The sequence below is a fragment of the Strix aluco genome, chromosome 3, assembly GCF_031877795.1.
Source record: "Strix aluco isolate bStrAlu1 chromosome 3, bStrAlu1.hap1, whole genome shotgun sequence".
NCBI classification, from domain to species: domain Eukaryota; kingdom Metazoa; phylum Chordata; class Aves; order Strigiformes; family Strigidae; genus Strix; species Strix aluco.
In genome coordinates, this window is record NC_133933.1 from 79,998,428 (window position 1) to 80,023,349 (window position 24,922).

The 24,922-nt window shown below is 41.2% G+C and overlaps 1 protein-coding gene across 6 annotated transcripts in view; it reads left to right on the plus strand.

Annotated features, from left to right (window-relative positions):
• The window catches only part of FYN (FYN proto-oncogene, Src family tyrosine kinase), a 136,574-nt gene that overhangs the window by 89,268 nt on the left and 22,384 nt on the right, over positions 1 to 24,922 (plus strand). For 3 of the 6 annotated variants that reach the window (XM_074819302.1, XM_074819301.1, XM_074819303.1), the window contains 7 exons: positions 7,790 to 8,047; positions 8,635 to 8,731; positions 12,208 to 12,306; positions 13,405 to 13,508; positions 18,153 to 18,302; positions 21,535 to 21,699; positions 22,168 to 22,323. In XM_074819302.1, the coding sequence (XP_074675403.1) occupies positions 7,801 to 8,047; positions 8,635 to 8,731; positions 12,208 to 12,306; positions 13,405 to 13,508; positions 18,153 to 18,302; positions 21,535 to 21,699; positions 22,168 to 22,323 (1,018 nt within the window). In that variant the 5' untranslated portion in view covers positions 7,790 to 7,800. The remainder of the gene's footprint in view (positions 1 to 7,789; positions 8,048 to 8,634; positions 8,732 to 12,207; positions 12,307 to 13,404; positions 13,509 to 18,152; positions 18,303 to 21,534; positions 21,700 to 22,167; positions 22,324 to 24,922) is intronic. The other 3 variants (XM_074819304.1, XM_074819305.1, XM_074819306.1) reach the window with 3 other exon arrangements.

Consider the following 24,922-nt stretch of genomic DNA (forward strand, 5'->3'; position numbering starts at 1 on the left):
TAGATTACAAGTGAAGTCTGGATGTTGGTGGAAAAAGAAAAGAACACTGATCTTCCTGTGCTGCATTTTTCTAAGGCATCTTTTTTTTAAAGTAATAAAAGCCCTGAGACAGTACAAGGCATTAACTCAGTTACTGTTACTTTAAGAGATTGCAGGGTGAGACTCTGCTTTAATCATTTCTTATGTTTTGTTCTGGTTTGGTTTTGTTGAAAGGGATGTATCACAGAGAGTGAAAAAGAATTCACTGTTTTTTTAAAAAGATGAGGCCATAACTGTCACAGACTCGGCTGGCAAAGAAGCTGCAGAAAACCAAAAGGGTGGCAACGTGTCCTTTTGTGGGCAGTTTGGAGTGTTTGTCTCCTCTTCTTGCATCAGTTGCACTGGGGAGCTTTTGATTACAGCTGCTTGAACACCTGCATTTGCTAATGCATCTTCTTGTGGCCTTGTTAGGTGACCTCCCCACCAGCCAGCTCCCAGCCAGTCCCACCACCAACTATCCCTCAAACAAGCACCACACGTGGACATGGTTATTGTCCTTCCTGCCTGGGTGAAACACTGACTTCCTTCTTCCTCTCTAGCTTGTCATAAATAGATTGTACAAATATATAGATAATAAATATGTTTAGATTGTAATAAATCTCTTGCTGGAGAGGGACAATACCCCACCAGCAGGAGAATGGATCTGTTTGTCAAGACATTCATCGCTCTTTCTTCCTGGCATTCAGTGGCCACCCGCCCTGCCCCATGGACAGATGTGCTCACAACCTCTGGCAGAAGCCAAGGGTCTGGTTGTAGTTCAATGAAATCCTTCAACACACACCTTCCCTTCACCAGTCCTGGCCTCTGAGGCTGGCTGAAATTAAATGGGTGGGAAGAAGCCCAAATCTTCATCTTTCATAACTGACTTTTAGTTCAGGTCCCAAAGGGGAAAAAGAGGGAAGGCAAGCACAGCGCTATACTTTGCAGACATGTGTTACAACTTAAACATCGTCTGTAGTGTCAGGAAGCTGTCATTTCCAGGGCTGCGTCCCCAGTCACTCCGTAAATGGGGAGGAACAGCAGGGCAAAATATGGCACTTCAAAGCTCCTTGCAGGGTCTGTTCTTCTCATGGCAGCACGAGCTGCTCCTTTTCCTGAATCCCTTCTGCCACCACTGTAGAAGACTTCCAAAGCAACTTTATGCTGGCAAGAAACAATAGTAAGAGCACTACAGCACTGTAAAAGGCATTTGCTTTGAGCCAGAGCAGTATGGCAGCAGGAGCTCATCTAAGACTGCTCTTCCTAATCCTCCAGCCATGGATGTCCACTGACACAGGGCAGTGGCCTGACTTTAGACTGCTGCAGACAAACAAGCAATTTAACTGCTGAGATTTTTCTTTTCAGCCACTAAAGCAGAATCTGGGAGTGAAGTGTTAAAGGACTTTCTTCAAAAATCAAATGAATGCAGCCCAGGCATTTTTCAGTGCTGTTTTTCTCATGAAAATGCTGTTTCAATGCAGTCATTGATCCTGATGCATACTTGACTTGAAGTTTTGCCCTGGTGTTTCTGGCCTTTTGTCCAGGAATACCTCATTGTGTATGTGAGATTTTCTGCATATCTTTAACAGTCACAGGACATCCAGTGGTAGTACTGCATCTTCTCCAATTTACATTTTCTAATGCAGTATGACAGGTGTGGTGCACATGTAGATTTGCAGGCATTCTACCAAATCCCCAGTTTCCAGCCTCTTTCAAGGCTGAACCAGATCTATCACATTGCAGTAAAATTCTTTTCTTTCTAGATCGGGCCATTAGTATAAAAATTATATGTATATATATAGTAACCCACAACCCACAAGCCTGAGAAATAATGAATAACACCCAAGAGTTTGAATTATTTTAAAGTATTTGTTGTATCTTTCTGACCTGCTTTATGATCACTAAAAACTGTGGAATCACTGGTCAAGCTGAAGTGAAGACAGTCCTCTAAAAGGTCCTGGAGTTACTAGATAAAACCAAAAATAATGCAACAAGTGTTGCTATTTTATTCCATCTGTTTAATTTGAGTTGGCTTGAAGCTAACACAGAATTAATTCTGGAAATCCAAAATGCTCCCATCAGCATAAATGTAAGTGAAAGAGAGGTCGTCAAGCAGATAGCATGAGAATTACTGACCTACATAGGACTAGTTTTAAGTGCCTATTTGTTGCCCAATTTGGAATGCCTTCCGAACAACTTGTGGTAGTCAAAGTGGGTGAGCAAGACCTTTCTGAAAATTGGGGGTTTTAATGTGTCTCAGGCTTGTGTTTCAAAATATGTGCTCCATCAGTTTCTCTCTAGGGAGCTACTAATGGTGGCATGGAAAGTAGGACATTTCAACTTCAGGGTATATTTCTGTGTTGATTATTCCTCCTATCTAGCCTGCAGGAGGCATTCCACAGCAAACTAAAGTGTCTTTTAAAAATTCTTGTAGTTCTTATTCTTGGAAAGCCTTTTCTGTCCTTCTTGCATCTTCACAGTATCTCAGAATGGCATTTTGAATATTAAATCCTAGTGTAGCTCATGAAATTTGGCTTATTTGATGTCACAGACTGATACTTCTGTGGTGCTTTCAGCAAAACATAAAACACCAAGAAGATATCCCATAGAGAATATACTTTTCACAGCCATGCTGCCTGCAACCCTTGGTCTGATTAACAAGCATGTTCACCACAGAGACTGAATAAAAGCCAAGGATTTTGTTCTTCTGATTCCCTTTTAACATAACTGGGTTTTAACTCAGCTTTCCTGCTGGTGCTTTCCAGACAAGATTTGTAAGATTTGGTCAGAAAAAGACAGTTGACAGTTACCAGTCATCCAGCCTTTCCCTTTCATGTCTTTCACTGAAAGAAGTTGTCCTAAAAATATACCATCAGATTTCATTCCAGAGAAATCCAAGAGGAAGGAGAATGTGCCCTGCTGGGTCTGAACCTGCTCCATGTCTCTTCAGTAGGTTGGAGCCCTCTGCCATGGTGGTCTCCTTTCCTACACAAGGGGTTGGAGAACAGAGGCCATGGAATGGATAGAAGGGTGCAGAATAGACAGGTGTTTCCCTGAATCTCCCTCTGCCCCTCTCTCAGACATTTTAAAGACCTCCTACAACACTCAAAAAAGCAGGTTCTGAAGAGGTAACCATAATTCAGAGTTTCAGCTGCAAGTTGCCAAATCTTATGGAAAAACTTCTGATGCTCTGAAGGAGTGAATTTACACCATCTTCCTCCCATCCATCTTTTCCTGATGGCTTACAACAGCAGAAGCTAGACTAAGCAAAAGCTTCTCAAAACTTTTTGCTTTTCAGATATCACGTGTTGGAGCTTTTACTTTTAAAATAGGCTTTGATTAGCTGACAGAGTACTGCTTTTGTTTCTGTTAATAAAGTGGATGTGTGGCTTTGGTGGATGTTTCAGTCTTGGTTTCCGTTTTGTATCAAGAACCAACAGAAAAACTGAAGGAGGGTGATTTACGATAATAATAATAATAATAGTGTTAATAACATCTGCTTAGCTTTAGTTTCCTAACTGAAAGTAATTAAGGTGCTATGGCTATATAAATAATTAATAATTCTATAATTAATTTTATATCTTTGTCAAATAATGTTTTCACCATGTTGGAGGAAACTACTATTCTGGTTAGGCTGATGGTGGATTGCTTGCAGTATAAATGTTGGAGTCCAAGAAATATAACAAGGACAAGAAAGCAGACAAATAACATAATGGTTATTTTTATTTGTCTCTAAGGAAATCTCAAAAAATATGTAAATGTTTTATGTTTTCATGAAAACACATGTTTTATATTGCCCATAAAAACACAACTTTAAAATAAATTCAACTTGCTTGCATTAGAAAAGTTCATTTTAATTAGGCCAGTTACATACCTTTTAACAATACCAGTGTCAAATTATGATAGTGCTGCATGACCCGTAACTCACACATCTGAGAAATGCTGCCTTTCCTAATGGAAATGAATAAAATCTTGTTCCTTTACTGTAAGTTGTGCAGCATGTTGGATGAACAACGTTGTGTGCTCGTCTCTAGAGAGTTTAGTGTAAAACAGCTCCAGATTTTGTTTGGTGATCTCAGAGCTGGCTGAATAACTCCAGCCTTCCACGGCTCCAAATGCTGACATGCAGGGAGATGAGACTTTCGGATATTAAAAGCCTGCTCTGTGATACTGAAGGAGATTAGTTTTTGGAATCCATTCACTGACACAAAGGCCAATGCTGAATGGAGTTTATATTTATTGTCTATGAAACCCCTGAGTTAGCTGAAATCACTTTAAGCATGTACATGTGTACATGTATTCTCTCACATTTATCCAACTCCCTGTGATGCTGGTTTCTTTGAGCCAGGAACAGACAACTTTTGGGGACTTGGCTTGAAAAGATGCATGCATGTAACACCCTCTGTCACATTTTACAAGAGGCTACAATCAAGCAGTCTTTATACTCACATTGTCTAGACACTGTGACAAAGTGGGAGAGGGCAAGTGAAGAAAAAGCCCTTTTTGTCAGTCATTCGCTTTGCATCAAATTCTCCTTCCCTGTGTGCTGCTGTTGCCAGCAAAGATAAAGGGAGCAAAAATCAAACAAAAATCAAGAAACTGATAATTCGATAGTTTTCTATTCATATCATTCCTAATAAAAAGAAAACCCCAAACCATTATTTTTCTGAAACTACCAGTACATATGTATACCATCTCCTGGTTTATTCACTTTTTTCCAGAGTGAATACTTCGAACAATTTTATTTTTGCAGCTGATTTGTTGTTTTAACTTTTTCCTCATCAATGTGTAAATGAATTGTGTAGGGCTGTCTTGGCAGCACTTGTAAATTGGTATGTAAAATCTTCCCAGATTTCAGTGGAGATTTTTTTCCTTGCTCAGCTGAACGTTTGTGAATGAGCCACAAGAAAACCCCTTTCCTCCCACTGCTCTCCCAGATTTCATGTTTCCCATCTCTTTTTTTCTGTCAGTCTTTCATTTGCTTTTCTACTTTTTCCTGTGAAAACACATGGGAAAAATAAGAGGAGAAACAGAGCTAGGAGGGTAAAGGGAGGAGGCAATAGAGTTTCATAGGGAGGTAAGTTTTCAAGCCAACAAAAAGGCTACTGAGATTCTTCTTTAAGTACTAACGCCTGCATATCACTTAACTATTTTGAGGTGAATAAGCATATGTTCCATCACTTGCACCTTTTAACCAGTCTGTTTTAATGGGTCACTCTTCCCTATTCAGACAGTCGGCACTTCTCTCTGCCCTTTCTCTTGAGCTGGGATTTCCCTTGTGGCATCTCCCACACAGCATTTGCTCACTGCCCATATTTGCTCTCCACACACCAGAGGCAGGCTTTCACAGAGGTGTAGCAGGGTCCAAGCAGTGAGTCCCAGACTCATCCTTACCACCTGAAGCCTCCCTGGGCTCTGCCCATGCTGGTAGCAGGGAGATGAGCCGTCACCTCATGGAGCCCTCACCCTCTCTGTCGTCCTGCTTCACTCCCTGGCATTGCTCCTGGGGCTCCTTGGCTCTGAGAGGAGCTGGGAAAACCTCACCTCTGAATGACATCTCCAAACAGAGGGTCTCCAGAGGCAGACCATCCTGCTGTTGAAATGGGTAAAAGCAGCAGAGATATCTCCGCAATCGGTTTTTCACAGCTGATACGAAGCTGGCCTGTGGACTCCCCTGGAGTCACTGCTGGTTCCAGGGATGGACAACCTTGAGCCCCAGCATGGTACCTCCAGCACCAAGCCAAGTACCAGGGCGAGCAGAGGCTGGAGGCCAGCATGGCTGCCGCAGCAGTAGCAGCAGTGGTGTATTTTGCAGCCTCCAGGCTGCAAAGCCCTTTCCCTGGACCTGTTGTCACTTTAGTCTCTTGAGGGGCGTCCCAGCTCGTGCCACTCATTGCAGCAAGTACAGAGAGAGTCAGGAGTCCTTGTTTCTGTTTGTGTGAAGCGACTTAAATGTTTCAGTGGGGGAACTCTGCTGAGTGGATGTGGTATCTTGAAGGAAATCAAGAAATGCAAAAAGGGCACCTTTAAGTTAAGCTAAGAGCAAGAGACGGTAGACCTGTGCTAACTGCAGGCAATACAACTCCGGGAAATACATTAAAATGGTGCTTGCTTTTCTGAACAGGCTTGTAGAATAACTGCAGGTATCTTCAAATGGTAGAAAATACCCATCAACAGAGGTGGGGTTTTTTTAATTAAGCAGCTTAGATTTAGGAAGCAGGTATCCAGACTGTGGACTGTCACAGACAAGCAGGGAGCTGCTGCATAATTTTTCAAGCATTAGCGGCGGAGGAATATGCTTTTTCTGAATCCCATGAGTTTGTCAAAACCAATTTCCTGTGCTGATGTTGGGGTAAGGCATACAAAATAGCCAGCCTGGCAGCTACAGAAAAATGAGGATATTTGAAAAAGAATAGGCTTTTTATTTACCCTAAGTGACGGATATTGGCTGAAATGTGAAAAGAAATATGGGAGGGTGAAAGTGTGTTTTGCTATACTTCTCTTTTTTTTCTCTTGTCTGCATTTTCTCCCTGTCTGTTTATATATTCTGGACAAAGTATGTCTAGTAAGACTAATTTTTTAAAGTTTCTTCTATTGTCACTGCTATTCTTGCAGCCCCAGTGTTTAGAGTATGTTGTTTGTGTGCCAGGTTACATGTATGAGTCACCATACCAGTTCAGATCAAGGGTGCATCCAGATGAGTATCTGATTCCCTAGATTCATCATGCCTGGCTTCAGAAACTCAGGGTTTGTGTCTGATTTCAGCTCAAGTCAATAGGAGAGAGTTCAGTAACACCAGCACATGGATTATAAAATGTTAGAGCTCACAGATGAAAAGCAATACCAGGTAACAGGACTAACCTTGCAGTGCTGCTTCTAAGGTGTGGTGAATCACACTCTGTCTCCCTCCACCTAGAGAGACATAGGCACCTAAAATTAAGAGATTAACCCAGGCCCTGGTAGTGCCCCATGAGGGTGCTGAACAAGAATTAAAAAACTTAGAGCAACCTTTTCCAAGCCTCACCCTCTGTTTCCTCCTGTCCAGGATCCAGACTTTGAGATGCTCTGCATTTGACATGTTAATTCTTCCGGGACCTTCTCTAGTTTCTTAACTCTTGTATACTTTTGGCAGCCCCACCTTATGCTACCAGCAGGTTTTACCCTTCAGTTCAGTACTGCATAAAAGGGCGCTTCCTTTTGTTTTAGTTGTGCCATCTGATAGCTCCCTCCTACTTTCCTGGGTTGTAATAACTATCAGCTCATTGTGTCTGCTTTTCTGCCTGTCACGCACAGCTCCGGCAATGGAAAAAGGTTGTATTGCCTTTAGGTGAAGTCAGCGCTGGTGTAGTTGTCAAACATGAACCGTGAGCTAAGTGCCTCGCTCTGTTTTAGAGTCAGACTTGAACACCTCCAGCTGTACTTTTTTGGCCAAGTCCATTGCCAGCCAGTCGTGCTCTCCTGGTGAAGGCTGAGCGAGAGGGGTTTCATCCTCTATGCAAGGCATTGCCTGGCAGGGCTGGGCAGAGAGCTGCCACTACCCTAAGAGCAGTCAGGACCTCCTTCTCCTGGCCGCGATGAGAAACCACTAGAAGGAAGATTTTGTGTGAGCTTTTCCCAATGTGTTGCTGTTTATATTTAAACCACTGTGGGTTTTTTTCGAAGTACTTAACTTTTGAGCAGTGAACTTAATTTGATCCTCTTCATATGTGGATTTTGGGGAGATCTGGTGAGCATCAACGTATGAACACCTGTCCTCTCCTTTCTCTCCTAGGATTTTAGATAATGGGCTGTGTGCAATGTAAGGATAAAGAAGCAACAAAACTGACTGACGAGAGGGATGGCAGTTTAACTCAAAGCTCAGGCTACCGCTATGGGACAGATCCCACTCCACAGCACTATCCTAGCTTTGGTGTGACTTCAATCCCAAACTACAACAACTTCCATGCCACAGGAGGCCAAGGACTGACTGTGTTCGGTGGAGTCAATTCCTCCTCTCATACAGGGACGCTGCGTACAAGAGGAGGAACAGGTGAGTTTCAAAGTCTTCTCTCAGTGCTCTTAGTGAGTATCAATCACATAATAGCAGCAGAGGCACAACTGTCTCAGCATGCTGCTTTTGGGAAGTTATTTCATGAAATAGCGCAAAGAATTGAAGTGGGGGTGGAGCTGGGTCTTCAGCTTGCAAGTGCCAGTTCACTTGGGGAGTGAGAAATTATGTATACATGCCCAATTTGACTGCCTGCCTGCCTGCCTCATCCCTCTACTGGGGAATGGAAATACTCGACATGGCTATGTCTAAACTCTCTCTTCAAACTCCCCATTGCCTGTTTGGGATGCTACACTGTGTGTGGGTACCAAACCAAGAGTAGCCCACTAGGGATCCTACACCATGTAGAAGTGTACTGATGTAGTGTACAGAGTGAAGGAGGTGGCATGCCCGCTGTCTGCATAAAAGCAGAGGGATTAGAATAGTTGTCAAAAAAGTAGGAGGCTTCAGCATATTTTGTTCCTCAACAACCAGAGTAGTTTACATTTGGCTTAGACACTTCATCTCTTGGGGCTCCTTTCCCTCCTGTTTTTTGTGATGGAGTGTAACTCACCTATCTTCTTCTTCAGGTGTAACTCTTTTTGTGGCGCTTTATGACTATGAAGCAAGAACAGAAGATGACTTGAGTTTTCACAAAGGAGAAAAATTTCAAATACTTAACAGCTCGTAAGTTTTAGGCTTGGGAATATGCTTTTTAATATTTTTAAACTTATAATGTTGACAATTATATTTGCTTGTATTATTAGTAAAATATTTGATATTCAAGATATGAAGGGGTTTTACTCTGTGCTTACTTACTAGTCTTTGCATTTAGTGAACTTATGCAAAGTGCTTTGCTATTGAAAAAAAAAAACGTTCAACCACATGCAGCTTTACTTCAAAAATAAGCGTTAGTTTTTGTGATTCACTGCTTACATTTCACAGTAAACTTACATTCAGAACTGAAAGTACCAGCTCTGTACTTTACCAGTAGTCGCAGAAGTTCATCAAGGCATGTACTAACACTTTTTGTAATCTGCTGCAAGTATCTCTACACAGAAATGATCTAAAAACTGATTCACAAAAGAGACGTTACCCAAACTTGTGTGCCAGGTTTAAAAGTGGGGTTTTCTTTCTTTTAAAGGTGGGTAATACAGTCAGAACATGCTAGGAAATTCTGTTAAGTGAGAATGCAGCACTGTACAGTTGCATTTGACATGAAAACCACACTTCTGTCCTGAAAATCATCAACTTAATTTTAATTTTATTAACTGCCCATAGAAAAAAATCCCTTAGCAATTTAAAAATAACATCTAAAGCTTACTGTGCTACTGACCTATATCTGAACATCTTGTAATTCTTGGCTAAGAACATAAAGTTGAAGGCTCTGTGTTAAGTTTAGTATTGCTATCATGTAGAGGTAAAAATGGGTTCACAACCAAGTATGTTGTTTTCTAGAGGCTTTGTGATACTGCTCTCATCTTTTTTTCTTACACTATGTGACAGTGAGGCAAATTCATCCCTGGTGCAACTCCTGTTAATTTTAATAGAACAACTCCAGGGTTGGAGTTGGCTCAATGTGCATTCAACTTAAAAAAATTAAAAATAAAAAAATCAGGTAATTCTGTAGAATATTTCATGAAGCCATGAAGCTGAAGAGCTTTGATGTAGATGAAAGCACAGAAACTTCAGTTATGACTTGTAGAGGGAGCAGGAGTTTAAAAACCTCTCTACTTCTAAATTAGCACTTGGAAAAAAAACCTTTTTTAACCTATCATCCATTTTTGTTCACATTGCCTGATGCTTTCCTAACCTTACACAAACTATGCCATAACTTGAAACACGAAGGAATACCACACATTATAAATTCCTTACGCATGCCAGTTGATAAAATCAGGGGGTGCTCACCAGGACTTGCGGAGAGATCATACTTGGAGTCGGTGGGACAGAGAGATTCCCCCACCTGTGGGAGATTGCAGTACATGCATTTTGATGCAGGTAATTACTGCCTGGAGGAAGATTTTCTAAGAGGAAAAAACCCCAAGCATCCACTGATTTTCTTGTAGGATTATAGAAGCTCAGTTCCCATCGTAGTCAGCTGTCTGCTTATAAACATGGACCTAACCACACTCCTGGAGTACTGACAGCCAGGCTGGGAATCTCCAGAAAGCAGATTTTCTGTGAGAATGCTTCCTCTCTTCACTTACATCAGAAATAATATGAAAGAAGCCCATTTTTTTAAGAGTCTGACAATGCTGCTTGCAACCAGAAAGCATATATGTGCACAGAACTAGTTCGTCTAGAATTTTTGGACAGGTTTGGATTTTTTTTTAGCTCTCAACAAATGAAATTTGATTTGTGCTTTGGATTAAAAGTTCAGAATGGCAATACCTGAAATGGTGGACAGAGAGTATCCCTGTGATTTGAAGTCAGAAATGATACCAAGGGCAGTCTGGGGGAAAGAGGTACCTGCAGGGGTGGTTCAGAGCAGAGCCTGACTTCAGGGCTCAGAAACACTCGGCCATTCCCACAGCCACTCCCACACACCCTGGCTAGCCCTAGTGACTAGCCTCCTCCTACCTCAGTTGGGTGTCTAAAATTAAGAGCTGTGGAAAAAGTCTGCATTCCTCCTCCTTTCTGGCAGCACTTTGAGAGATTTAAGCTTCTCTGTCAAAGCAGAGGGGGTTGTTCCTGATGTGATCATCCACGGGTGTGCTTTTTTCCTCCCTAGATTGATAAAATACCTCCATCTAGTGGACTCTCTGTACAGTAAGGAGAAGAAATGTAATGGTACGATTTACCAACCACAGTATGGCATAATCTCTCAGAAATATTCTACAGCAACATATGGGGAAAGGGTTGACACTTCAGCTAGTAAAACTGGGGACACAAACAGAGAGGGCCATTTGCCTGACATACTAATGTTCACAAGGTGTATTACAATAGTGTCAGTTGCCAGCCTCTAGAAAAGCTATTTGTTCTTCACTTTTTTGAACTGCAGAATTGGAAATGTCTCCTTTTTGACTAATCACAGCTGTTTTCTAGTTGTTTTCTGGAGAGTTTGTACTCCTCCAAACCGTTAAAGAAAGTGGAGTTGAAAATTTAAAGAGCTCACCTTCACACAATCTTTCCTGCCAGTAATAGCTTACACAATGTGTTTTCTGTAACTGCTTGCTTACAGAGGAGGCTGGCTTCTCTGGACACATTTGATAATAGTGTTTTATTTAGTGAACAAATCTGTTTTACAGAGAGGAGAAATGAGAAAAAGTTTCTAAGCAGTCCAGAAATAGAAAAGAGAATGCATATTAGTAGTGGTAAGAGTTAAACATCAGTCAATCTGGTGCACAGAATGAAATACAAATTGCAAAATCCCAAATCATTGTATCCTGTAAAAAGCTGAGAAGTAAACTTCTCTTAAAGCTGTGCATTATATAGCAGCGCATATTGTCTGAAGGGCAGTACCATGTCCCACTGCGCACACCAGTGTAAGAGAAAAATTGACGCTAAGCCTGTGGAACACTGCCGTAAGATGGTCCTGCGTGGACCTCTTCATATTTAAATGTTGTAGAAGAATGGGTTTTTTGCAAGTATTTGAAAATGCAGCTAGTCCTCTGCTACTTCAGATACCTCCTCTAGGTGGCCAGGAGAGGGAATCTAGACAATGAAGTGTGATCCTTAAGGGCCATCTAAAACTCCATATTGATAAATGGCTTTTTGATGCCTTTGGGTTTCAGATTAATTATCCCAACAGAAGTTTAAAATTAGCAGTGGATGTGACAGTGTTCAGTTTGGCAGTTTTTCTGTTAGCTCTCTCAAGGGTCTGTATTAGAATAATTGCTATGGAGACAGTTCTCAGTATTCTAGTCCAAACTCAGCCCTCACCAAACCTGATTTCACTGGGTTGTTATGTCTGTTTATGCCATTATGCTGCATTTGGAAGGCTACATTACTAACCACCACTGAAATAATAATAGGTGTAACAGAATACATATATTATTTGGGTTTAGATGCAAACAGCGCTCTCGGAAGCATGCCGGTGATAAAGAGATGAGTTGCTGTGGCTTCTTAGGCCATGCAGCTGTAGGTGCTGTTAACAAAGTCAGATCATTGTCTTTACAGCTGTGTCTTACTCTCACTTCTCCTCCTTACCTCTCTTTCTGCAGGGAAGGAGACTGGTGGGAGGCCCGGAGCTTGACAACAGGCGAAACTGGTTACATTCCCAGTAATTATGTGGCTCCAGTCGATTCCATCCAAGCAGAGGAGTATGTTTTCTTTTCATAGTAAAGACCCATTAGTGGTGTATTTGAAGGAGGTTTGAGGCATTGGTTTTGATTGATTGCAGCGATTTTTCAAATGACTTACATTATTTTTATTTCAGTTCTTAACTGCACTGATAAATAATTAGGTAATTAGTAACAAAAGAAGCACAAGCTCAGTGCTTTTTCAATGTCAAAACAAAGGAAGAAAACCTAAAGGAACATAGGTCTGCTTCCTTTATTCAAGTGTTGACTAATTTCAAGCTTTAAGCAAAAGGTGCCCTTGCTTTTCCTGAACCAACTTGTAAAAATATTTGGAGTCAATTAGTGTGCAAACTGTCTATTAAAGAGGGCACGTTTTATCAACAAATACCTACCAGTGGTAGGATGCCTACAACACATACAGCAGGCAGCATAATGAGGACATATCTGTGAAAAATGGAGTGCTGTGTGTATCCATATCATTCCAGTATAAAAGATACACTGGAGGAGCTTACATAGGTGAGCAGGTTCTACTGTAGTTTGTTCTTGGATGACTGTGAAACAAAAAAAACCAAAACCAAACCCAACTTGCTGCAGGGAGGAAAAAGGTACTGAAACTCTGAAAGTCTTCTATAACCACAGTAAAGTGCTTGCATCTGGTCCTTCTACTGAGGTTTTATAGCTGTGCTGCAACAAAGATACTGAATACTGATACATCGCTATGTAAGTCAAATACGTAGTTTATAGCAACATCTGTAAAATACTGCTCTTCAGCAGCGATGCATTTTTCTGCCCTTTTCCTTGTCTATTCCTTCCCCTCGCCAGGTCTTGCTCTCTGTTCATCAAAGTCTGGCCTTTCTCATAAGACACCAAACAAGCATTCTCAGCATCTGCTGATTATAAGCTTAATGCAAAGTGCTACTGCAGAATGTATACAATATCTACTACAAAGTTTGTCACATTAGATTCCCACCACAATAAGAGAGACACAGTATGACAAAAAAGGTTGAATATACTGGAGTAACCATAGTTTCATCAAATAATCCTCCATATCTGAGCTCTGTTACACTACCTAGTAATTCCATGTAGCATTTGTCTTACTATTTCTGATGTTTCTCTAAGGTGGTACTTTGGCAAACTTGGCCGAAAAGATGCCGAGAGGCAGCTGTTGTCATTTGGAAACCCCAGAGGTACCTTCCTGATCCGGGAAAGTGAAACTACCAAAGGTAGGCTGGCCAAAGCTATTCTGACTAGAAATGAGACAGTATATGAGAAAAATCATGCTGAGTGTGTGAAATACCATTTTCAGTGGTATGAAGGTAGAGATAAGTGTGACCTTGCATATCTGTGTGCTAGGGAATTAGATGTCTGGGCATCCCAGGTCTTAGAGTGAGTGTTCAAAGCAGAGAACACCCTAAGTGCAACCCACGCCATGCTCAACCCCTGGTATCTGCAGTGAAAGTCATGCACAGGCAGGGTGCTCTGCTCTGCTCTCAGACTCTGAAAATCACAGTCTCTCTCAATGCGTGTGTTGAGGATACTACAATTGCAATGGAGTTGGGTGGAGAGTGGCCCCTCACATTAGCAGCTGTGGGGCTACAGAAGGCAGACCTCCCAGTGTCCATATTCAGGTCCAGGCACAGACAGCTAGCTTACTGTGAACAGATGCTGGGAATCTCCAGTCTAGTTTGGTGAAAATTACTGCTTGCTTCTGAACAAGCAGAATATTTTAATCTCCTCTCCTGGAAGATGTAAGATAAGATTTTGAAGTGGGGGGAGGTACTGGTTATTATTTTGGGACGATTAGGGGATTTTTTCTGGCCTTTCCCCTTTGAAATGCTGGATCCCTGGGGAAAAAAAATAAATAAATATGTAGCAATTTTAAATTCATAGATTAACAGTGAAAAGACTTGAAAAATATTTCTAATTCATATATTCACACAGTATTCAACTGTATCCATTCTGTTGAAGTCAAGTGGAAGGATGTATTCTCCTCCTTCCCTCTAAAAATATTGGAGGAGTTCCAGTTTCCTTGGTGGATGCTGTCTTTGCTTTTACATTTTGTTCATGAGGCCTGTCAACATCTTCTTCAAAGCTTCACATGTATGAAAAGATCTCTTTTAACTCATACAGCTATTGAGGAGAAAACCTGCAACTAAGTGAAAACAAACCTGGCCATTTCTCAATTAACCAGCAATCCAAAACAATAGCTGTGGGAAGCATAAGTCACTAGAATTAGTTCCATGTAAGTTCTGAAGTCTAATGATGGCTCATGTAATTAAAGCACTGACTTGTCAATGCTTTGATCAGAGCACACTCTGTCAGCTAGAGTTAGCATGCAGAGTGGTTGGAGTCATGGCTGGTAAAGGGGTTTAAAGAAGAGAAACACTACTTCCCACTCCTCACTACCTGACCTATCTTCAGGTGCTGCATTCTGTCATCTCAAATCTTAAGTTTTACATTTTTGACTCCTGCAGTCACTGGTTTCTTCCTTCACTGCCCATAACTTTGACGAGTGTTTTCTGATACAAAATCTGAGTAGACGTGCTTTTGTTTCAGACAGCTAATTTCCCATCTTGCCACGCCACAGCTTCACTGTACCTTATGTAGCAGTGAGGCATTCTCACCAGGAGCAAGACAGGCTCTGACTTGCTCTTTTTCTGCAAATAGCCTCCACCTGTTTGTTTTCACCAGCAGTTGCTGTGATGTATGTGAGGAGCAGGACTTCATTCCACTCTGTGCCGAGTTTAAAAACTCACTCATATAGGCATCCATGGATCTTAAAAACAAACACAACACCGTTTCTCTAAACCACATTATCAGTGTAGTCTGTTTTGACCATTTTTTATACAGTGATAGGGGATATGTTTTGCAGGGCTGTTTACTTATTTAAGTCAGGGGGGTTTTTTAGAGCTTCTTGTGAGACACAAAAGCATTGGGGAAATGGAGTAATCTGTCATGGATGGACTTAGAGCAGCAAGCTTAACTTCTCTGTATTTGAACTTAAGGCTTTCTACATCTTCAGGCTAAGTGTGCATCAAAGCCATTGGAAAAAAACAAGCATGCATGGTTTTTGTCAAAAATGCCTATTTCCCTTCTCATCCTTGTGGTGTTTCAATATGTTGTTAGAAGAAAACAGAGGGAGCTTGTTGTTAATGAGAGAGAAAAAAGTCAGCTGGGAGGGCTCGAATGGTGCCTTTTCCCATAAGTCTTCTCAAAATGCCTTACTCCAGCTAGCCATGTTGGGCTTGAGGCAGGAATTGTTTGTGACCTAGAATTGTCCCTTCTGCTTTAAATAATAACAATAATAAAATTAATCAGGATCATGTTAAAAGTATCATCATGGATGACTTCAGCATGAATTTAACCTCCCTAGATCATGGTTGCCTTCTCTTCTTACTTCCAAAATAAATCATACGGAGCTGACTTTTCATTTTTTCAATGCCTGACTACCCAGGTACTTCATCAGCTCTTGTCTGTATAATCCTTCACCTGGTTTCAATCTCCACCCTCCAAGGCTGTCTGGTTTTAGGTTTGTTTTTTTAAAAAATTCATTAGTATGATATATTGTAATGTCGTATTTCTATCCAAATTTTTATTATGTATATCTCTTATATTTTAATTTATTATCAGATAATAATGAATAGTATAAATAACCAACAGCCCAAATAAATGAATAATGAAATCCATCTTGGTTCTTGTTTTTGTCCAGATTTGAACTAAAGCTCCAGTTCTGCAACTTGATCTGAGGTCAGCGGGGGTCCACAGAGGGCCACCCACACAGCTCTGATTGCAGACCTGGAGCCACAGATTGTTTACATTTTCCTAAAGAATCTAAAATAGTGACCAGATAGGCAGGGAGCGTGACTAAAGAAAATACAGCTGCTGCCAGTGGATCAAAACTCACAAATGCGGAGGTGGAGAGCACTGCCTGGAAAATTTTGAGAGTAGGCTGACAGTGTACAGCTGAGTGGTAGTACAAAGCATACACAAGATGCGCTTGCAAATCCCCAAAAAGTTTTGAACTCCTAGCTGAGATGTACTTACTCAGTGGGAGAACCTCCTCAGAAAAATACCCTAAACAAACAGTGTTTTTCTACACTTAGAAATAAAAACCCTGTCACTCCTCCCAGGGTGTCTCCCATTCGCATAAACCAGAATCATCTGTGTAAGTGCTGGCTCTTTTCCTCCTATTTAGAGGACAAACAGGGAATTTGAGAAGTCCTTGGAGTCAGGGTGGAGACATTTGTTCACTGCAGCTCCCTCAGTGGTGAGCCACCCGCCAGTGCGACCTGTTGCAGGTTAACATGGTCGGAGAAACTTCTTCCTGAGGAGATGTTCAGGAAAGCCATCTTGCACCAAGAATCTCAACCTCATAACTGTGGGGGTTCTTTAAACCATTTCACTTAGGTGGAGGTGGTTTTGGAGGATGTGAACCTGCCAGGTGTGTTGAAAAGTACCCTGACTTGGGATAAGCAGTAGTCGGTGCTGTTTGCTGTCAGACCTGCAGGAAATCAGTCCACCTTTCATGTTGTCCAAAATTGTCTGCTGGCAGATTTCCTTTCCTGTCCTTAACTGACATGGTTACCAATGAAAGCAGCCCAGACCCCAGAAGGAGGACCTTCCTGAGAGCTCTGCAGCTGCCAGTTACCTACAGGTTTTTTCCTTTTAATGCCTGAATTACCTTTGAGCAAACACAATATTTGTCTGAGCCATGAGTGAAGACTTGTCTCCTCCACTGCCTTTGAAATGTCCATGCTTTTGCTCAGAAACTGCATTATGCTGAAAAATGTGGCTTTGCTTTTGAGGAGAACCAACATGTGGGTGTCACTGTAAGTAGAATAGGACTGTGCTTCAAACAAAACACCTGAATGTGCAAGTCTGCATGTAGGTGGCCAAGCTCCCTTGACACCCAGCAGGAAGCCGGAGTTCCATTCAGCTGCCCACATCTGCAGACACCCAGTGCTCAAACCCGCATTACACCATCAATATCTACAGTGCCATAACACTCATGGAAACTAGGCTGGGATTCGGCTGCCCTAATAGCACCAGAAGGTTATGTGTGGGCATCTAAATCAAGCCCATAGCCCGCCTGCAGACAGCTACCACTACACCTAAAACTGAATCCAGCCCCTCAACTGAGGTTCCTTTACCTGGCCATGAGCATCCAGAGCCATTTGAAATGCCTGCAGGGCATCCAGATGGATCAGACAAATGTGACAGCCTGAGGAAAAACTGCCAAGCAGGATGTCCTGGGGCATCTCACATGGGACTTAAGCTCTGTGTTTGGGCATCTGAATCCCTCTCGTAAGCTCTAAAGGTCCAGCATGGATTTGGAAAGTGAAACATGCAGTTCTTGCAGATCTCCTGGTGCACAGTCTTGGTGTAGTGCCACCTTCCAAACACTGTAACATACAAAGTATGCTAATTTGCTTGTTTTATAAAGAAGTTTGGGATCCATCTGGGTAACAACGCTGTGCATATATAAAGTCTTTATCTCCAGTGCTTCCTATGAAAATCTTGATATTTACTGCCCACTGGCATTTACCTAAAGTATAGTATTTGCAGTAACCTGACACTTAGAACAGGAAAAGTCAATTTAACAACCTGAAGCAGTAAATGTTAAAATGTGAGTTTTCATTTACACAAAAGTCCTGATTTCTTTCTAGAGAAGTGTGAGAGGGACATGGTGTGAACATCATAAGATTTCTGTGGTACTTACTTCATTGTGTTAGATTCACTTGCTCTTTTTCAAGGTATAGTAAGCATTTTCTGGAAGCAATATCACTTTATAAGAACTGACCAGCAAATGAGAATCTTTGTGTCTGAAAGCTACTTACAATTTTTTATTTCTCCTTTGCTTGGAACAGGTGCCTATTCCCTGTCTATTCGAGACTGGGATGATATGAAAGGAGATCATGTCAAACATTATAAGATTCGTAAACTTGACAATGGTGGATATTATATCACAACTCGGGCACAATTTGAAACTCTTCAGCAGCTGGTTCAGCATTATTCAGGTAATTTTTCAGATAATACATGGCACTCTGAAGTATTTTTAAACAAAAGTGTTTGCTGCTGAGCTGATGTATGTGTAAGACACCCTAAAGAGTCATTTGAGCTATGACTCTTGCTTGTTGTAATGCATCTTCCATTATCCCTTTCCCATTACAGTTATAAATGGCTCTGAGTGCCGTTCACAGTGTATAGTGGCAGAGCTTTTAAAAGCTAGCACTCTACTGAGGTAAAGGTTTTGCCTGCTCTCTTTCTTCTAAGCAAACAGAATTACTGAATTTGACTTGCACATCTAAAAGCATGAATTCTCTGTGCATAAGCAAGTGCTAATATGTCCTGTTTTGCAGCACACTGTTGCTAGTAAAGCAAATAGGGAATTGCATTGTGCAATTCAGTCACCTAAAGCAACGACCAAAAGGTTTGCATATATTACCTGACTCAAATTTTCCCATTGGATTTGTGTTCAATGTGCAAAGTATTAACATTTAAATTATAATTGGTCTCATTTTAAAAAATATGGCAAGGTGGGTGTTTCTTCATGCACACTGTTTGTGTCCACCCACCAAGCTCTTTTTTTAAAATTTCTGTGGTTATGAGTAGCATGTACTATTTAACCCAAAAGTGCATCCTGCTGTCACTGGCAATTGGCGTGCAACAACTTTAAAGCCCCTCAAACCTCTGCATAGGACAACCAGTTCTTACGTAGAAGACTGCCGTGCTTCTCAACGTGGTCATTTTTTAAGCAGAAATGTATATTTTTAATTATTTTTTTAATTTTTTCCTTACTTTAGCTTTTCATGATATTAACAGATGATCCCAAATGCTCACTGCTCAAAAACTTTTCATAATTTTTACTTGGGAAATCAACTTCTCTGTGGGGTGTTTTTTCTGTATTCTTTGTATTCTGTCTGCTGTATTCTTATGCTATTCATACTAGACATCTGGCTGTCTTCTCCGCCCAATTTCTGATGGTTGTATGCTGCCTGGGAGAATTTCTAGTTGTGTCTGGTGACTCTACATTAAACTAGGCTAAATAATGTATAAAAACTCACATCTAAGGAAGATAATTTTAAACCCCACTGTACCAGCTGGTATATGTCAACTTTTAGTTTTCTGTGGGCAAATTATTTGGGTGGTGTATTTTCCATGCACAGATGCAGGAACAAATAGATCTGGAAACAGCCATTTCTGAGCAACACAGAGGCATAGTCAGTAGCATCCAGGTAGGATAGCTCAGGAGAGCATGGTCCAGACCCACACTCCAGAGGTTTCACCTGTGGTCTCCCAGATTCAGGTGAAGACAGGAGCCCTCACTCCATACCAGCCCCAGCTGCCTTGAAACATAAGGGCTGCCTCTAACCGCTTGCTCTGCACTCTGGACTGTGGGAGGTAGATTAGCACAACGCCTTGTGAGTGCCTAAATTTACTTCTAGGGAGAGCTCAGAGATGCCCAAATGACTCCATAAAGATCAGCATGGTTTCTGTAGAACCACTGCTGAGACCGTAGGTCAGTGCCTTCACAGCAGGACAGGTGTGCTCTGCAGCTCACCCTTCAGCCTTCATCCCATAGCTATCCTGGCTGGAGGAGCGCTTCTGTCCAGGCAGCTGGAAACCAGGCTACCCAGATAGACAGTGTGGTCTTATGTAAGCGGTCCTGGGTCAGGAGTTGGAAGTACAAAGTGTGCACTTTTGTGCATGCACAGCACAGGTATCCGTGTGCTGTGCTCCCACTGCCCTGCCAAGTACCCTTATTACGCAGACTTCCCTCTTATCCCAGCCCCTTCTTGCCTGCATAATAAAGTTAATGGCAGTGTCTGGACTTTCACAGATGAGATTTACAAATGAAAAATATTGAGATCCCCAGGGTGTCCTGATGTCAGAGTAAAGTCCAGTAACGGCACATCTGAAGCTGAAGCACCATTCACCCAATCCGTAACAGACGGCCTGTCAAGCATAAGCTCTTGTGAGTGCAGTCTAGACTTAACTGGAGCACCAGCATGCCAAGCTTTTTTTTTTTTTTTCAATTAAAGAAAACAAGGAGATCTTAAAAACCTCCAGTTTCTTTCTGCAGCTATCCAAACTCATAAGGAAGCTTTCCAAATACAATCTATATGTTGAGTAGTCCCTGTCCTAATGTTCCTGTTGGAATTACCTTGGAATAAGACATGCCGAGTGGTTAGATAATCTTCCCGGTTTTGGGGTCTTTCTTGTCTTGCTACAGGAGACACAATGAGGTCCATGTCAGGGTATCTGTAGGGACTTCCCCACCATCCGACAACATTTGTGCTGAGGAGGTAGAGCTTGGTGTTGCACAGAGCTTCGGTGCTTGCCCACCTTGTGATGCTGAAACAAACTGTTCACCTGCCCAGAAAGAAGTCTTGCACAGGAGAATAAACATTATGTTTGAGTCTGAAATACAATTGTAGTTCCCCGCCTTGTTCTGCTCTGCTGCACCTGTTTTAAGATACAAGTCACTGTGCAAGCTTTATATTGTAGTCTGTTTTGTGCAACATGGCATACTGCACAACAACATGTGTGTATATTTGTATATATCATTCGTTTACTCCTGCTGAAATATCCTGTGACTTTTGTCACAGTTCAGGCTTCCATGAAGCTTTGCGAGAGATGAGTATAATGAATCTGTCCCAAATGATGTAGGACTGGCTGCATACACTAGTAAAGATTTGCTTTAGAAAGAATGGCAGAAAAAGTTTTTTACAAGACACCTACAAAAACACCTTTTCATAGAGTAGAATACAGAAAACATCTTTTCCCAGGATACCTAGAAAAAAATTAGCAAAGAAGTCCACCAAATTTTCATTGCTGTGATTTTCAGAAAAAGTGAATCTTCTCTGTGTTTCTTTCACTTAGTACAGAAACAATCCAGTTTGTGACTTAGAGATAATTTTTTAAAGGTTATACTGTACTATAGTATACCAGTTACTCATGAAGTTATCTTAATGCAGCATTGTTGGAGAAGGGAAGTCCTGAGTCCACAGAGAAACCATTGGCGGTCACCTTCTATTTCAGGCTGTGGAAGCAGACACTAAAATATTTCCTGTTCTGTCTCAATGAATATGTTTCAGTGTTCAATTTCTAATCTTCCAGGATGCTTTGTGGTATGCAACTAACAGCTGTTGTGAGTAGCATTGTTTTTATGCTTACTGTTTTTGTTTCATGTCACACTTTTTTTTCTTTCCTCTCCTTTGCTGTCGGCTTCACTTCTGGCTCCATCAGAAAGAGCTGCAGGTCTTTGCTGCCGCTTAGTAGTCCCCTGTCATAAAGGAATGCCAAGGCTTACTGATCTGTCTGTCAAAACCAAAGATGTCTGGGAAATTCCACGAGAATCCCTACAGTTGATCAAGAGACTGGGAAATGGGCAGTTTGGGGAAGTATGGATGGGTATGGAGCAAAATAATTATTCTAAAATAGCTCTTTGTGTGGGGATTACAAGATGGAAGGTGAAGATGTAGGACACTGTGACCCACAGGAAAAAAAGAGCAAAGCTCAAACTGTTAGGAAAAATGCCTTTGGAATCATGTCTTTGACTTTGAAAGTCTTTAATCTTCAACTTTCACTGTAATTGATGGCAAACGAAAACTGAAGTTCTGTGTTTCCTTGGAAGGTTTTGATTTTGACAAATTGCCACTGTCCTTAATAAATCAAGGCTCGCATAGTAATCTATTAATTATACCAAGGAGCCTTTTTCTGCAAGCTAACAAAAAAGTCCTTACCTTCAGTATCCAAAAATCAGTGTTTGCAAATGAACTTTAAAGCAGCACTGAGAGACAAGTCACCTTCCATCTTTTACAATGCATGCATAATTTTGGATTATAAGTGTGTTTTTTTTATTAATTTCCTCTCCTATAGAGAAAGCTGATGGTTTGTGTTTTAACTTAACTGTGATTGCTACGAATAATACCCCACAAACTGTTGGATTGGCTAAAGATGCATGGGAAGTTGCACGTGATTCATTATTTCTGGAACAGAAGCTTGGTCAGGGGTGTTTCGCTGAAGTGTGGCGTGGTAAGGCAGAGAATATATTTTGCTTTGGATGGATCTTTTAAGGCCCTCTTGGCAGAAATAAACATTTCAAGCAGAGATCTTAAAGCTAAAATATCAGAATAGTGTGAAATGTTAGTCTATATCACCTAAAACAGTCAGACCTAAAAACAGTAATCCATGGGGAAACTTCCTTTCACTTGCACACACTGGTATGAGAGGTTAGGGCATTAAACTTCATTAATTGCATTGGGTTTGTTTGGGTGACTAGACAATTGCCAGGTATTGAAATAGGAACAATGCTAAACTTGTAAGGCAGAATGGCTAACCAGAAATTAATCTGGTAAGTAGACATTTTTCTTTGCTCGTGTTTTTTTAGTACTGATAGGATCAGACCTTGAAAATGCTTCCATCCGATCTCCCAGTTTAAAAATGATGGCAAGTATCAGCAAGCTGATACTGTCAAGCTAGCTTTCCCATGCATCCACTTCTTTAAGTCTGTTTGGAAATTTGTATCTGCAGCAGAACCCCATAACTCGATACAGAGACCAGGGACAATAGAGGCAAGACTTGCCCAGCCCAGCTGAACCCCCACTTTGAAGTCCAGAAATATTGACATTTTCCAAATCCACTGGCATTGTTTTTTGCACACTTGCCAGCTTTACTTACTTCCCCCCCTCTATGGGCCTCATTCTTTTAATGACTATAAAACAATAGCAATTTAAAATATACATAAATCTTAGTATGGCCATAGCATTGAAACACAATATAGTGGCCATTTAATGAGAGGTAGGCGCAATTTTTGTGCCAAATTGCATTCTGTGTAACCTCTTTAAAATGACCAATTCAAATAAAGAATTGCTATATGTTGCTTCTCCATAAAAATTTGGTGGAGCAGTTTGGCAGCTCTTTTTGTTGCAGTGACACAAAAGTATGTACGAGCCAAATAACCAGCTGGCTCTCCTGGGTTCTTGCAGCTGTTTTCTGTTGCAAGACTACAGCAAGGAGCATGGCAGCAAGTCTGTGAAATTTATAGAATTTATGGACTAGAAATGTAGAAATTTATCGAATTTCACAGAATTATGGTTGACCTGTTGCAAACAAAGCTACCTATGTTTTCTATTAGCATCCCCAGATAACTGCAGTTTCATCTTCTTGTTCTCCATCTTGAATGTATGTGAGAGTTTCAAGTTGATGTTAATACTTAGTGCTCATTTTTGTGTGCCGTAGATCTTAAACTGATACAGTAAGCTAAAGGAGCAAATGCAATTTAAAAAAAAAAAAAAAATCAGCTATGAGAAATAAAGTGCCAAGTACCAGTACCAAATATCTGTCAGAAATGCAAAATTATTATTACAATTATGACATTGTGTTTCTTAAAGTAATGTATAGTAAAAATATTTTAACAGCCCTGAAGCATTACCAAATTGGAATAGGTTAACACAGTAAAAATTAATAAAAAATGCATTAAGTAGTAACTAAGTACATATGGGAGGAATTCAGAGGGAAGTCTATTCTAATTTTGTATTAGGCAGAAACATACCAAACCACAAGAAAATTTAACAATTTAACCTGAAATTTGGGCTGAGATTATAAATTAACCTTTTTGTTTGATTTTCTTTTTTTAACTGGAGAAATTCATAAAAATATTTAAAAATAGACCTGCTGAAAACACTTCATGGTAATAGAACAAGTCCTGAGATTTTTTTTAACACAATGCAAACAGATAATACACAGTTAATCCTGTTAATACACCAGGTAAAATTCTAATTTATTAATGCCAGTGACAGAAGCCCTGATGCCTGTGAAACTAGGGTTTCATTCCTGGTTCATATAATTTGCAGTACCTCTGCAAAGTGGCTGTGACTGCTGGCACTCTGCAGTCCAGAGCCTCAGTGGCTCCAGATAAAACATGCTCCCTTTCACCCATCAGAAAAGATTTTGGCCACCCTGCTTGAAATTAGGAGGCGAAACCACATCCTTTCCAGCTTACATGGGAGTGCCACTAAAGCAAAGCCCTGCTTCAGCTCTGGTTTGAAGGACTGAGTGAAACTAAGACCTCAAGAGTCCTCCTCAAGCGTGCTGGGGTAGCAGTGGTAGCAACTCCAGAAATTACTCCACCACTGGTAGAGGTGACAGCACCTGGCACTGAGCTAGCAGAAGAGAGGCAAGGCATAGTGGAAACCAAACTTGCACTGCACACCTTTGGCTAATACGTGCCTCAAGGGCCCCTCAGACAACTTCCTCTGTTGCTGTGGGGATTGCCCTGTAAGTGAGGGACAACACAGGCAGTGGCTACCCCGCCACTCCTACCCTGTCCTTGGCTAGGCGAGGTGGCAGCTGGGACCTGACCACTTACACAAAAAATATCCAGCTCATTTTATGCTCTGGCAGGTTGCAAAAGCTCACGATGAAGTTATTTTGGCTTAACCAGTTCCCATGCAACAGCTGAGCCCTGGTAACTGTTAATGTGCTTTTAACAAAGACAAACCAGGCTTATTTTACACTTTACCTTTTTTGATGATGTCTTCATCTCTAGATCTGAGCCTGAGTCTTTGTGTACTTTGTAGGCCTTCTGCTATCCTCATGCTTAAGTGCAGAGAAGTAATTTTTACCCAATGTG